The sequence below is a fragment of the Antechinus flavipes genome, chromosome 6 (genome assembly GCF_016432865.1).
Source record: "Antechinus flavipes isolate AdamAnt ecotype Samford, QLD, Australia chromosome 6, AdamAnt_v2, whole genome shotgun sequence".
Lineage (NCBI taxonomy): Eukaryota > Metazoa > Chordata > Mammalia > Dasyuromorphia > Dasyuridae > Antechinus > Antechinus flavipes.
In genome coordinates, this window is record NC_067403.1 from 195,310,101 (window position 1) to 195,326,774 (window position 16,674).

The following is a 16,674-nucleotide window of genomic DNA, read 5'->3' on the forward strand; positions in this document are numbered from 1 at the left end:
ATTGTACCACCTAGCTGTCCCAGCAAATATTTTTTCTGACATTTATATCTATCTCTTTTTTTCCTGTGGAGAATGCTTTGTAATCATATTTTAAAATTCATTCATCTTTTTTCCATTCTCTAGTAATTTTGAATAGAATTTCTTTTTTCTTTCTCTTCTTGCTGGATCTTATTTGTAATACCCAGAAAGGTTCATAATCTGTTATTTTATTATTATTTTATTTTTATTATTATTTTTATTTTATTATTATTTCAATTAATTTTAAGTTGACTAATCATCTAAAAGTATTGGTCATCTTATTTTTGCTTTTCCTCTGCTTTCTCCATCCATCTATTTTTCTTATTTTATTGCTTTAGCTAATATTTCTAGAAATAGATAAAATAATAGTTGAGAGTATATATTCTTGCTTTTGTCATTTTTCCATAACAGATACACTCACATTTGATTTTAGATAAATACTATTTATCATTTAAAGGAATAGTTCATTTATTATTACACATTTAACTTTTTTTATTATAATGACTATTTTTCATATGGTATATTTGACTGTAATTATATGGTCATTATATTTACCATTTTCATAATATTCAATCAAATGTTAATTCCTGTAATAAATCTAGCATGGTCATAGTGTATAATTCTCTTATTATGAAATAAGGACCTCTTTGCTAGCATTTTGTTCAGTTTTTTTTAAACCAGCTTCTGGTTTTATGAACTCAATTCTTTTATGTTGTTGTTTTCAAGTTTGTTGATCTCTTCTTTGATTTTCAGAATTTTTATTTTTGTATTTGGTTGGGTTTTTTTGAGTTGTTGATTTTCTAATTTTATAATTGTACACCTAATTTATCAATATGTTTGTTCTTTTTTATTGATGAAAATGTTTATAGATATATTTTACTCCCATGCATCCCATATGCTTTTATATCTGGCTTCATTGTTATTCTTTACTTCAGTAAAATTATGTATTGTTGCAATGATTTGCTGTTGGACAGATTTTTCAGGTTTGCATTATTTAGCATCCTTTCTTTGAGCTCCAGTTTTGAATAAAATTTTATTGTGATGTGATCAGCAAACTATGTGTTTAATATATCTACTTTTCTACATTTATTTATGATTATTTTTATGTTAGCATATGATCAGTTTTTGTAAACATGTCATAACACAGCTAAAATATATTCCTTTCTATTCTCATGCACTAATCTCCAGAGATTTACTATGTATAATTTTATTCCTATGTGTAATTTTTAAAAATTCTATTTAGCTCTTTAATTTCTTATTTTTGTGAGATATATAGGCTTAAGAGGGGCACATTGAAATCTCTGTTATAGTTTAATATCTATTTCTTCCTATAGTTTGATTAATTTTATCCCAACTGCATAGATGCTATGCCATTTAATACATATAAATTAAATATTGATATTATTATCTATGGTGCCTTTAGATATATGTAGTTTCTGTGCTTGTTTTTTTTTAGTAATGTCTTTTTTTACTGTTGTCTAACTTTCTTTTTTGTGTTCACTTGAAACATAAAGTCTGCTCTAGGCCCTCATGTGAATTTCATGTAACTTTTTGTTCAAATGTATTTCTTATAAGCAACATATTGTCAGATTTTGCTTTCTTATCTATTCTGCTACATATCTTCATTTTATGGGTATTTGTATCCAATTTACAGCCCCATTTATAGTTATGAATTGTGAGTTTCCTTCTTTCATAACTAATTTCTTACACGTTCCCCTCTTTTTTAGCAGCCATGTTCATGGCAGAGAATAAAGGGAAATGGAGAAAAAGTAGGAATTTGTTTAATTATATTGAGTGTATTTGAGTGATTGGTTTTTAATACTTTGCCCAAGTGATTGGTTTCTACTACTCTGTCCCTCCTTTTTGCATCAAGACCTAACACCAATCTATGGTTCTTATGCCTTCTTTCTTTGTTTTTAATTCATTTCCCACTTTGTGATCAGCAATCCAGAGTTGAAATTTACTTCATTTAAAACTATGTCCTAATTGATTCTTTTCTCTCTCTAATAATGTCATTCTACCCCCAGCATTCTTTTTGTATGTGTGTGTACCTGGGTTAACTCTTTGTCCATTCTCCTCTCAGCATTTCCTTCATGTTTGTGTACTCTTCTCTCACAGTTCATTTATATAGAATAGTAAATTACACTCTTCTTCTTTCTTTCTTCTGTTTATTTCTTTTTTATTTTCTCCCTTAAACAAAAATTGGAACAAAATTATACACAGGCCCGGGTTTATCATATTTTTCTATTAAAATTTGAAGAAATCAGGATTAGGAAAGAACATTTCATTGTAATTTACATACTTTTAATTGCTCAAATTTATTCATCTTTCTAGGTGTCTCTTGATATCTTTGTTCACATTTTGGACACTAAAATTCTTTTCATTAAAAATGCCTTAGTTTTATGTTCCATTAAAAGTTTATTTTTCCTGTATAGTTTTATTATCAGTTTTTTATGGTTAGCTATTCTTGGTTGAAAGTCTTTATATTTTGCCTTTTGGAATAGCATATTCCAAGATTTTACCTCCATTGTAGTTATTGCTATTAAGTTTTCTGTGATACTGTGATTCATTGGAACTTGAATAATTTTGTTCTGATTGCTTTCACTATTTTTTCTGGATTTGGAACTTTTGTATTTTGGATATGTCATTAGAAGCTGTTTTTATTTTGGTGTTTCACTAATGAAGTGATTTTTTTTTATGGGTTCCCTGCTTCTAATAAGAGTTTTCTAAACTCTAAAAAGAGTTTTCTTTTTTATGAGTTCTTGAATATGATATTTACATTTTTGTTTGGCCATCCTTTTCAGGAATTCCTAAATGATCTCTCTTTGATCTATTTTGTAGGTCATTGGTTTTTGATACCTTATATTTTCTTCTATTTTTTAAATTTTAAATTTTATTTTAATATTCCTTATCTTATGTAACTGTCATTTTGTTTCTTTCTATTTTTAAGTACACTACTTTTATAATGTGTTCTAATCTTTATTCTATGCTATTTATTTTCCTTTGCATTTTCCCTTCTAAACTTCAATTTCATTTTTACTATTATTTTTTATTCTCTTTCTTAACTGCTTTCATTTATTCTTGTAATCCTTATTTTGAATCTTTGTTTTCTTCTGAGGATCTTCTTGTATTTACTATAGGGTTACTTTCTTTTTATGGGTTTACCTTTTGGGGGGTTTTTTAATCCATAGTATATCTTCATTGTGTTTGATGTTGTCTATTGTTTACTCATATTTTCTTCTGTCTGTATGGGTAGGCCTTGTTTGGCTCTATCCCATCCTATAGTCTTGAGTCTGCAGCTCATCTAGATGGGGGTGGCTGGTATCAAGCCCTGACCTCTGCCTCAATTTCTGACTTCAGTTTCATACAGCGTTAGTGGTTCACTTCTAAGTTTAAGTACGCATTGGTCTCTTTCTCCCCTTTTCATTATTCTCAATCAGGAGTTCATTTCAGTCCCTCTCTTGGCCTTGGTATTCCTTACTGGGATGTTAGAGAACATGGTGGTCTCAGTCATCCTAGACAGCTCCATTGCTCTCTTACCTCCAAACTTTTGGTGGCTAAGTTCTGAACTGGCCCTGTGTTTCCCTGTACATTGACTACTGGGAACTAGTTCTGTCCATTGCTTCTATTATGATAGGTTGATTACTGGAGTTCATGATAATTTTTTTCTTCACTTATTGTCCCCATTTCAGAGAACTAGATGGCTTCAGGTCTTATTTCTGGGAGCTTATACTGTCTTCCCTAGCATAGATTCTTGTCCTATCTCATTTGACTTAGATATACCTGAGCCTTAACTTTCTGGTATAACTACCATACACTGCTATTTATGTGTGTGTATATATGTGGGTGTGCGTGTGCATGCACGTGTAATTGTGGACTGATGGAGGAGCTCAATTCTATCTTTTTGGTTTTCTCATTATTGTTTTTTGAGAATCTTTTTCTTTTCATGTGGAAAGTTGAGTTTTCTAATACCTTTATGTCATTGTTTTAATTGAAAGTTGTATATTTGCATTTTAAGCCTTCCAGTTAAGAATTGAAAGGGGAATGCAGCAAAAGCAGTACATGGAGGGGGGGGGATGTATATCTCTAAATGTTTATATCAATAAAGTAAAGAAAGAAAAGATCAATAAATTAGGCATGCAATTAAAAAAACTAGAAAAAGAACAAATTAAAAATCCCCAATTAAATACTAGATTAGAACTCCTCAAAATCAAAGAAAATATTAATAAAATTGAAAGTAAAGAAATCATTGAACTAGGAGCTATTTTATGAAAAAATTTGATAAACCATTGGTTAATTTAATTTTTCTTTAAAAAAGAAAAAAACAAAATTAACAATATTAGAAATGAAAAGGATGAATTTACCACCCTTAAACAAGAAATCAAGACAATTATTCATAGATATTTTGCCCAATTATATACCAATAAATATAACTATCCAAGTAAAATGGATGAATATTTACAAAAATAAAAATTGTCCAAATTAACAGAAGAGGAAACAGTATACTTAGAAATATATATATATATATATATATATACTTAGACTTAGAAAAAGAAATTGAACAAGCCATCAATCTATTCCCTAAGAAAACACCTTCCTAGGGCCAAAATTCACAAGTGAATTTTACCAAACATTTAAAGATCAATGAATTCCAGTACTCTATAAACTATTTGGAAAAAATGGGCAATACCACATTGCACATAAATATAGTGCTTAAATACCTAAACCATAGAAGGAAATCATAGATCAATATCCTTAATGAATATTGAAGTAAAATTCTAAAATAAAAATATAGCAAGGAGATTATAGATATATATCACAAACATCATACACTAGGACCAGGTGAAATTTATGTTAAGAATACAAGGCTGGTTCAATATTGGAAAAACTATCAGCATACTGGACCATTTCAATCACAAAATCAACAAATATTATATGATTATCTCAATAGATGGAGAAAAAGCCTTTGACAAAATATAATAGCCATTCCAATTAAAAACACTAGGAAGAATAGGAATAAATGGAGTTTTCCTTAAAATGATAAATGATATATCCATCTAAAACAATCAGCAAACATTATAGTATAAGCTAGAAGCCTCCCCCATAAGATCAGGATAAAGCAAGAATGTCCACTATCCCCATTATTAGTCAATATTGTGTTATTTGTCCTTCATTCTCAAAGAGGACCATGACATCAGGGAGATGATGCCATGACATGCAAGTGAATTGTATTTAAGTAATGGAGTGCTGCCTCATCTTCCCCTAGAAATGCTAGCTATAGTAATAATAAAAAAAAATGCAGTTGAAGGAATTAGAAAAGGCAATGAGGAAACAAAACATATCACTCTTTGCAGACAATATGGTGGTATATTTAGAGAATCCTAAAGAATCAACTAGAAAATTAGTTGCCATAATTAACAACTCCAGCAGAATTTCAAGATATAAAACAAATTCACATAAATCATTACCATTTCTATATATTACCATCAAAATATAGCAGCAAGAGATAGAGGAATTCCACTTCGATTGCAGACAATATGAAATACTAGGGAATCTATATGCCACAACAAAATCAGTAACTATATAAAAAACAATTAATGAAGCAAAAAGTAGGAGAACATAGAATATTTTACTTGTTAAACCCATGGATAAGGGGAAAATTTTTTATTATTATTATTTTGTGATTTATGAACTAATTTAAAAAAAATAATGGCTTTATATTTTTCAAAACACATGCAAAGATAGTTTTCAATAATTACCTTTGTAAAACCTTGCGTTCCAAATTTCTCTCCCTTTCTCCTCACCTCCCTTATCCCCTAAACAGCAACTAATCGAATATAGGATAAATATGTGCAATTCTTCTAAACATATTCCCATATTATATTGTTGCACAATAAAAATCAGATTACAAGGGAAAAAATGAGAAAGAAAAACACAAGTAAGCAAACAACAAAAAAAAGGATGAACATATCTTACTGTGATCCATACTCAGTTCCACAGCCCTCTCTCTGGATGCAGATGGCTCTCTCCATCACAAGTCTATTGGAATTGGCCTGAATCACCTCATCGTTGAAAAGAGCCAAGTCCATCATAGTTGATCATCACATAATCTTCTTGTTACTGTGTGAAATGTTCTCTTGGTTCTACTCACTTAACTTAGCATCAGTTCATATATGTCTCTCCAGGCCTTTCTTTTTTTTTTTTTTTTTTGCTTTTATTTTATTTATTTATTTATTTATTTTAAATTTTAATATCTTTTTATTGATAGAACGCATGCCAGGCTAATTTTTTACAGCATTATCCCTTGCATTCATTTCTGTTCCGATTTTTCCCCTCCCTCCCTCCACCCCTTCCCCCAGATGGCAAGCAGTCCTTTACATGTTGAATAGGTTACAGTATATCCTGGATACAATATATTTGTGCAGAACCGGACAGTTTTCTTGTTGTACAGGGAGAATTGAATTCAGAAGGTATAAATAACCCGGGAAGAAAAACAAAAATGCAAGCAGTTTATATTCATTTCCCAGTGTTCTTTCTCTGGGTGTAGCTGCTTCTGTCCATCTTTGATCAATTAAGGCTCTCTTTATCGAAGAGATCCACTTCCATCAGAATACATCCTCAAACAGTATCGTTGTTGAGGTATATAATGATCTCCTGGTTCTACTCATTTCACTCAGCATCAGTTCATGTAAGTCTCGCCTGTCCTCTCTGTATTCATCCTGCTGGTCATTCTTTACAGAACAATAATATTCCATAACATTCATATACCACAATTTACTCAACCATTCTCCAATTGATGGACATCCTTTAATTTTCCAGCTTCTAGCCACTACAAACAGGGCTGCCACAAACATTTTGGCACATACAGGTCCCTTTCCTTTCTTTAGTATCTCTTTGGGGTATAAGCCCAGTAGAAACACTTCTGGATCAAAGGGTATGCACAGTTTGATAACTTTTTGAGCATATCTCCAGGCCTTTCTGAAATCATTCTGCTGATCCTTTCTTATAGAACAAAAATATTCCATTACTTACATATACTATAACTTATTCAGCCATTCCACAACTGATGGACATCTACTCATTTTCTAGTTCCTTGCCACTATGAAAAGGGCTGCTACAAACAATTTTGCCTATATAGGCCCTTTTCCTTTTATTTTGATCTCTTTGGGGTACAGAAGTGGTAGACATTGTGGGATCAAAGGATATGCACAATTTGATAGCCCCTTAGGCAGGGTTCATGGAACTAATTCTTTAATTAGATTATATACTCTGCACCAGCTAGTTGTTACATTCAACAATAAGGCCATGATTAAGTTTTATTTGTAACTCCTACTCTTTTTTCTTATTTTTTTTAATGTTTTATTTTTCCCCAATTAGATGTTAAAACAATTTTTTAGCATTTGTGTTTTTTAAAGGTTTGAGTTCCAAGTTATAACCTTCACCTTCCTGCCTAGAATAAAAGAAAAAAGGATAGAAAGAAATTTATTTTTTCAATTTTTGTGTTTGCCATTTTTTTGAAAATTTGAAATTTTATTTTATTCTGTATTCAAATAACATGTATTCTTTGTAGTTAGATAGTATGCTTCTTCATTAGGCCTTTGGATAAAATTTTATAGAAAAAAATTCACAGTAAAAATTTTACAGTATTTCTCTGATAAAGGCCTCAGTTTTCAAATCTTGGATCATTGTATTGGTGATGATAGTTAAATCATTCATAGATTTTTTTCATATAATATTGCTGTTACTGTGTTTAATGTTTTCCTAATTCTGTTCATTTCACTTTTCATGTCCTTTTAATTTTAGTTGTGTAATTTTTTTTGTATAATCAGAATTATCTATTTTATATTTTGTAATGCTCTTTATATAGTTCTTTGGTCCTAAATTCTTCCCTTTTCTATAGATCTGACAAATAAACAAGAGAAAAATTTTATTGCCAATTAAGAGATAGAGAGTATTACAGGATATAAAATGAATAATTTTGGTTACATTAAGTTAAAAATGTTTTATACAAACAAAACCAATCTAGTCAAGATTAGAAGGAAACTGGGAAAATTTCCAGCAAATTTTACAGAAAAAATTTTATAGTATTTCTCTGATGAAGGCCTCAGTTTTCAAATATATAAAGAGCAGATTCAAATTTATAAGAATATGAGTCATTCCCCAATTGATAAATGATCAAAGAATATAAACAAATAATTTTCAGAAGAAGAAATCAAAGTTATAGTCATAAAAAAGCTCAAAATCACCATTGATTAGAAAAACAAAAATTTAAATGACTCTGAGCCACTACCTTATACCTATCATATTAGCTAATATGACAGAAAAGAAAAATGACTAATTTTGGAAGAGATATGAAACAATTGGGACACTAATTCTCTACTGATTGAGTGATGAACTGATCAAAACCATTTTGGAAGGCAATTTGGAATTATGCCCAAAAGTCTATGAAACTGTATGCTTTTTGACCCAACAATACAACTACGAGAGGTACTCCAAAGAGATGAAAGAAACAGGAAAAGATTCTATCTACACCAACTATTTATAGCAGCATTTTTTGTGATGGCAAAGATTTGGAAATTGAGGGATGCCTATTGATTGGGTGATGACTGAACAAATTGGGTATATGATTGTGATGGAATACTATTGTGCTACAAGAAATGACAAGCAGAATTCTTTTTTATGAATTGATGCAAAATAAAGTGAACAGAGATAGGAGATCATTGTACACAGTAACAGCAATACTATACAGTGATCAACTGTGAATGACATAGTTTTTCTCAGGAATACAGCAGTTTATGACAGTTCTAAAAAATTGCTGTCTACCTACAGAAAAAGAACTGATGAGTCTGAGTGCAGATCAATGCATAGTTTCTAAACTTTATTTTTTCTTTTTTTTGTCTGTGTTCTTTTTTGCAACATGGTTAATATGGAAATATGTTTTGCATAACTATGTGTATAAAATCTATATCAAAGTGTTTGCCCTTTCAAAGAGTGGGGAAGTAAGAGGGAGGAAATTTGGAACTCAAAAATTAATTTTGCAAATGAATGTTAAAATTGTTTTTACATGTAACTTTGGAAAAGTAAAATAAAGTATTCTAAAAAATTAAAAAGAGAATTGAAAGGGAAATGAAAACTAAATAAAAGAAAAGTACTACTCTCAAGGATAAGCAGTCTTGTGGTGATGGTAAGAATAATATATGACATGCACATAAATAATTATTAAATAAAATAGAATCTGGAAAGTACATAATAGAAGTATAAACAAAGTCTTTTTTTGAGGTCCAAGAAGCAAGATCAAGGAAGGGCTTCTGGGCAACATTCTATTTCAACCACATCCTGAAGAATCAGTACAATTTCAGTGATTGGAGTTGAGAGTACTTTTAGTGAAAACAATAAGGACAAGGTATAAGCAAAAACATAAAAGTGGAAAAGCAGAATATGTATTCTCAGAACAGTTTGGCTGGATCATTAAAATGCTTTTAGAAGTAAGAAGTGATTAGAAACAAAACAGGGAGGTGAATTATTGCAACACTTCATTCCTGGGAAATATTATAAATTAAATACCTACTTTTAAGTTTTGTCAAATTATAAATTAGTAGTTTAAATGCTGAATTCATTCTCTTGCCTGTGCATTCACACAGGTAGTCCCCTTCCCATTCCTGGAGGATTCTCTTCCTTCATCTCTTAATATTGGAAATCCTCTTTTTTTTACAGCCTGGTTCTCAGAATAAGTCATCGGTGAATCCTTCTTTAATTCTCCAATTAACAATGACCTTTTCCTTTAATGGTTTCCTAGTACAATTTATCTGAATCTCTTATTTGGTCATTAAAAGGAGGAGACAATGTTATTTTTCATTTCTATTTTAAGTATTTAAAAGTGACTCACATGTAATAGATACTTAACAAATATTTATTGAATTGAAGGAATTGTCAATACTTATTTTTATTTTCTAGTTAAATGCTTTGCAAGATCTTCATCCTTTACCCAAGATCATTTTAGAATACAGGCAGGTAAGTTATTTTTTAAAAATAAGGATAGAAAGATCTCCTTAGTGGTAGTAGTTGTTTGCTGTATTGCAGACAGGATGCTGGCTCTGTTGCTTTCTTATTCTGAACTATAGTGCAAAGCAGGCTTTTTGTATAAAGACAATTTCCTCATTCATGAAAAGGTGGGACCCATTCCCCCCTTTTGTCCCCAGCCTATTAAAGGTTATGTCTCTTTACAAAAAGACCTGCTTGAAAGACCAAGGCAGGGAAAATGGGTTATAATATGAATACTGTGTTTGATTCTCTGCTTTTAGTAATTCCATAGATGGATACTTTCCATGGCTTTACATAGGGAGTGAAGAATGTCTTTCCTTCTTTATTATTGTATTCCCACACTGGGTAGAGGTTCCATTCATCAGCCAACTTATTCTGGAAGCTGTTTGAAAAGATGACTGCAAAATCCTCTTGGGAAAATGCATTGGTTGAAGGTTCCTAGCCTTAGATAAGCAATTTTCTGACTAGCAAGGCAGATGCTTGATGAAGACTGAGAATTAAAGAAATTGATAGAGAAGGTTTTCTATCTGTTATTTTGAAGGGCAATATGATTCCATAATGTTCCAGTGGTAGAAGAGAATAGGGGGTGATGAGAATTAGGATGATGAGCATTTAACCTGTACGGAATATTTTTTCTTTTAAAAGACCAGAATACTTGCTAAGCTATGCTTAAAAAATATATTTGGCATTAAAACATTCTGTTAAATGAGAATATTATTCTATGTGTAATATGATCTCAAAATATCTAATAGATTATTATGAATTTACTACTAGAGATCTTTTTGGATAGTTAAAATGTCTCAAGACACTTATGAGTTTGGCCCCTTACTAATAGCACATCTATAGATTTTAACTTTGTCTTGTGTGTTTCACAACAATGATGAGCCCTATTTGATGGCATATATGTTCTTATAAAAAGGCAGATTATGAAAGAGAATTGGACTCAGTATTAAAGGAACTGAATTCAAATGATATCTCTGTTACTTAATAACTGTGTGACTTTGGCCTAGTCACTATCCTGTCCCCTGCAATAATAGATATGGAGCTAGGAGTGACCTTATAAGGAAATGTGACCTCTGAGTTCCCCTGATAGACAGTGATTAATTGGTTGTTGTCCTTCATGCTCAAAGAGGATGAAAATGGCATCACTTTGTTAGAATCAAATTACAGTGGATCTGATTGTGGCTGATGAGACCAACACAAGCTTAGAATGCTCCATTACAGGCATAAATGGTTTATATGAAAATTTGAAATGGATTCTCTGAATTTGCACAACTCATAGTTGTTCTGAACTACTTCAATTCTGCTTTGCTCATAGAGCACAGTGCTTTCTTTGTTGTGAGTAGACCATGCTGGGTGGTCCTTTTCCAGTGTCTCCCATGTCACTCAAACGATTCCTAATTTTTCAAAAAACTCTTTAGAATGTCCTTGTACTTCTTCTTTTGAACACCATGTAAACATTTGCCTTGTGTGAGCTCTCTCTAAAATAGTCATTTAAAATGGTCCAAGTGTGCATCTGGATTTGAACAATGTGGCCAGCCTACCAGACCTGTGTTCTTTACAGTAAATTTTGATGCTTGGCAGTTTAGTTTGAGAAAAGATCTCAGTGTTTAATACCTAATCCTGCTAGGCAGTCTTGAGAATCTTTATAAGACTATTCAAATGGAAGATAAACTTTTTTCAAAAGATGTGGTGTTCTTTTTCTTCTTTATAATAATAATCGTTCTCTCTGGGAGAGAGCAGGTTTCTCAGGGAGGTTTTCCTGGAGGCAGCCTTAGTTTCAGTTAAGAGTAATAATCACCCAAATCGCAGCCAGCTGGTAAAAATACAAATGTTTATTTTCTCCTTCCAATATAGCCCAGTTAGTTGAGGCCTATCTCTCTGCTTGGTTCTAAGAGCTCTTGCAGCTTTGTCCTTTGCTTCTGCCTCTGCTTTCTTCAGCCTCCAGAGCCAGCTCCAAGTTGAAACTGTCTTGCCTCTGAGAGAGGGCTTCTGGCTCTCAGTCTCCCAGAGTGCTCCTCTCCGAGCCCAGTCAATGTTCCGAAGTAAAACTCCTCACTCAGAGAGGGCTTCTGGCTGAACTCACTTGAAGCTCCCATGTCAATCTAAATTCAGCTCAACTCCCCTCACTTGGCCTCTGCTTTCTTCTTATATATCAGAGGTCGGGATTATGGGTTTTCTCCCATAGTGCTCTCTGGCCCTAAGAGCTTCTTCAAGGGAGGTGTGAATTCGGATATCTCATACTAAACCCTGAAATCTCCCATACTTGTAAACTCCAATGAGTAAAGGTGTGAACGCAAGCATTGTATCAATTAGTTCTACTTAGTACCTTGTTTCAGGTTCTGGCCCAAAACATCTTCTTGTAAGATCAGATCAATAATCTATCAACTCTAATGAATTAGCAGTTTGTAAAGATTCCAACAAAAAGAGAAGCCCATGCCTTATCTAAACTTTGTATCTTCTCAGTACTTGCTTATAACATTTGTTATATTTTGTTGCATTTGAGATAATTGTCATCTCCACTAAGTCTTACTTCACCTCATGTTTGCATGGAAATGACCCAGGGTTTCTTGATGGTGATGTCAGTGGAGTGTGAGCTCTGACACTGTCTACCAAGAAAGACTTTCAGTAAATGTCTGGTGATGGATTATAAATCTTTTGTTTAAGGACCTGCTAAATTTGGAGCTATTTATCATTAAATTAGTTATAGGATTATGACTTTTTTAGCTGCAACAATTCTTAAAAACCACCCACCTACTGCTACTGCTGATGATAGTGGACATAATACAAAGTTTTATAGTCCACAAACAAGTATCCACACTGGTGAAACTACTGTTCTTGAACTGTAAGCCACTGTGCACTTGAATCTTAAATGGGTATCAAAATATTGTTGGTGGCCAGCAGGAGACTTTAAGGAATTTACTGCACCAATTCCCTTCATCCTAAATGAGTTATCCTTGCCAACATAAAAGTATATTTTAGTGTCATTTACTAGTGATTTTTGAAAAGTTCTTTATTGTTGAAAATGTGAGTTTTCATCTGAAACATTTTTTGTTTAAAGAGAAAATGACTTAATTTTTTTAAATCACTTAGATTCATAAGGTCAAATCAACCTTTTTGGATGGGCTGCTGTCTTGCATGAGAAAGGTAACTAGACTGAAAATTTAATGATGAAAAAAATGAGTATTGAGATTGAGATCGGCAGTGTGTTTTATATACAAACAGATAAGATTTATGTGCCTTAAACAATGTAAGCATTTTTTAAAGTATAAAATTTATTAATTTTAAAGGGATATATGAGGATAGCTTACTATTTCTCCAAAATTTAAATTATAATATAATATAATTTAATATAATTTAGACCTGGAAATCCCTTTGGGTCCATAAAAGATCACATCTATTATCTTCTAAGGAGTCAAATGGATAAAATGATTAAACAAATTTTAAATTATATTGATCTTAAAGTGATTCTTCTTATTGTTAAAGGGGTTTATTACATCAACATGGAATCAGACTGGAACTGTGAGTGGCAGACTTTCAGCCAAGAAACCTGTAAGTTAGTTTTTAAGAAGTAAATACAATTATTCCTCTCTCAGATATTGGAACCTTTGTCTAGAAATGCATTTTTTCATTTCCAATAGAATGTTCTCAATCAAGAAAAGTCAAATATAAATGCACAATAATTGTTACTTTTTATTCTACCTTTATGTCTAGAAAGGCACTAGTAGCCAAGAGCTCTTTAGTGTATAGGACTTACTCCTTACCACTCTTCAATTTACAGTGTAATCAGTCATACCCACCCTGGAGGAATGGCAAGAAGTCTACCTTGACTATACTATAGCATATGAAAGCAATAGTAATATACATAATAAGGCTGGAAAAGTAGGTTGGGACCAGGTTATAACAAGTTTTAAAAAATTAACCAGAAAAGATTATATTTTATCCTAGAAGCAATAGGGAGCTATTAGTACTTATTAGCATTAATTATAATTAGTTAATTGAGTCAAGATTACTTTTATTGCTTTTAAAATTTATTTTTCAACATTCTATTTTTTAAAATTGTGAGTTCCCTCCCAATCTCACTGAGAAAGCAAGTAATGTAATGCCAATTATATATATGAGATCATGCAAAACATATTTCCATGTGACAATAAAACAAGAAAAATAGAAAATTATGTTTTCATTTGAACTTGGAATATATCAGTTCTCTCTTTGGAGGTGGGTAGCACTTTTCACTATGAGTCCTTTGAAACTGTCTTGGATCATTGTATTGATCAGAGTCGCTAAGTCTTTCACAATTGATCGTCATTACAATATTGCTGTGAATAATGCTCTCCTGTTTCTACTTATTCTACTTTGCCTCAGTTCATATACGCTTTCTCATGTTTTTCTGAAACCATCCAACTTGTATTTTCTTATAGCACAATAGTACTTCATTATAATCATATATTACAATCTTTTTGGCCATTCTCCAATTGATGGGTTTGCCCTCAATTTCCAATTTTTTGCCATCACAAAAAAAGACTGCTATAAATATTTTTGTTCATATAGGTCCTTTCTTGTACTATAACTCAAAAGACCTAATGATTATTAGTTGATATCAATTAGACTTAATTAGCATTCAAAAAGGAGTATATTTTAATGTAGTAAATGAAGAATAGTTGCTATAAAACATTCACTGAAAAGTCTGTGACACAGTCTCCCACAGAATCAAGGGAAAGATGACTAAAACTTAGAGCATTTGTTATAGCTAGAGTAACTCACAACCTCGAAATATTTTTGCTGGAGTTTTCAAAATGTTCTCCTTAGGTGTGGTGTAATTTACTTACAGAATTCTTCATTGACCTTTTCTGTATGATTACTTTATTCTTGGTTCAAAGTGGAGACACTGCTGCAATCACTACTGATCCTGATTGATAGAAGTCTGATAGGAAATCAAAATCTTTCAGACTTTTCACAGGTATGGAGATAAAGAGACAGAGGTTCTACTTCTTCCAAAGCCATTTCTTGTCAGGGGTTTGCCTGGAACTACTCTTTTCCTCTATTTTAATCAGATATTGGAATGCTTGAGTTCCAAACTAACTCATTTTTATTCAGACATCACAAGATATGAATGTTTTCACTCAATCTTTTTATACTTCCTATTGCATCTAGTTGGAAAGTTTTTGATTGAGTCAATGAGGCTGACTAGACCTTGTTTATACTTGGTTTATATCTTTGATTGACAGATTAATAGAGAATAAAAGTCTAAGTGCCCTGTAAATATTTAAATAGAGCGATAGATCAGCCTCATTATAAAGCCTTTCAGTGTGATTAACTTTATAACTATCATATAAAGATCAGATTAAGGATTAACAATAGCCCAGAGGTCTGTATTTTCCCTGTTATTAATTGCTGTCTATAGACAATCTGATCCATTTGTTAGGGTTATTGGGAATATCTGTTACCTTCCTACCATCCTACTTCAAAGGCAAACCTATGTGATTATGGCATTCAGAGACCATTGTATAAAAGTAATTATTTGAATTATATAAGATTAGTTGTAAAGAACTGAAACTCTGAAAAAGATAAGTTTGAATCAAACAACCAAGCACTTAAGGCTAATTACCTATTCAATATGAGACAATGACTCTATTAGCATCTGTTTGGATAAATGGCTCTTCTCACCATTGGTGCTGGCTCAATGTTTGATGTTAAGATAATAATAGGCAAGGATTAGAAGGTGGGGTGAAAGAGGCCAGATTTCACTTGGCAACAGGATGGGGAGGAGAAAGGTAGAGATTCTGGACTCCAGAATAGAGAAGAGATCTTTGGCAAAATTCCTGGCAGTTTGCCTGCTTCTTTCATTCCTCCCCCTAAAGACCAAGGACTTTTACTTATCCTGACTCTGGCTGATCCTGAGGCCTCCAGGGAGCTAGGCCAGACTTTAACAGTTAGTTAAGAAATACAGGAACATAGAGACATGAAATATAGATGAGGGCATTCTGAGTGAAGAGAATAATTGAAAGCACAGGACTAGGAATTAGTAAACCACATGATATAGGTATAGAATAGATTTGTTTACTAGGTCAAAAAGCCATAGAAAAAATAGAATCTTAAGGTTAGAAGGAACTTTAGAGATGATTTAGTCCTACTCATCTAGTGTATAAATATCCTTTATTAGCAATGATCTCAATGGAATAAACTCAAGAGGTTAAGATGAATCCATTTCACATGGTCTATGATCAATTAATTGGAAGTAGGAAAATGATTTGCTGCCTACCCACCTCTATATCCAGTTACAAGCATTATGTTGAATTGTATTTGGATTGGATTTTATCCAACACAATGACAACATTTCTCTTTGATTCTTCCTCCTCTCACCACAAGTCTCCTATATAACTGCTTCATTGTAGTACCCTCAAGATGGTTATAACCTAAACCTACTTTGGCATCTATAGCAACTGTGACAGTATAACTTTCCATCTTCTAAATGCCATCAATCACTCTCCTTCCCTCTTTGTCCATTACTCACTTTTTTTCTTCTTTTTTTAATGGTTTCTCCCCATATAAATAAAAATAGTTTTCATCATTTACCTTTGCAAAGCCTTGTGTTTTCTTCTTCTATCCCCACCC

The 16,674-nt window shown here is 32.1% G+C and overlaps 1 protein-coding gene across 1 annotated transcript in view; it reads left to right on the plus strand.

Annotated features, from left to right (window-relative positions):
- The window catches only part of POLN (DNA polymerase nu), a 331,195-nt gene that overhangs the window by 84,917 nt on the left and 229,604 nt on the right, over window positions 1-16,674 (plus strand). Inside the window, exons 13-15 of the mRNA XM_051966741.1 lie at window positions 9,973-10,029; window positions 13,153-13,206; window positions 13,546-13,611. Of these exons, the coding sequence (XP_051822701.1) occupies window positions 9,973-10,029; window positions 13,153-13,206; window positions 13,546-13,611 (177 nt within the window). The remainder of the gene's footprint in view (window positions 1-9,972; window positions 10,030-13,152; window positions 13,207-13,545; window positions 13,612-16,674) is intronic.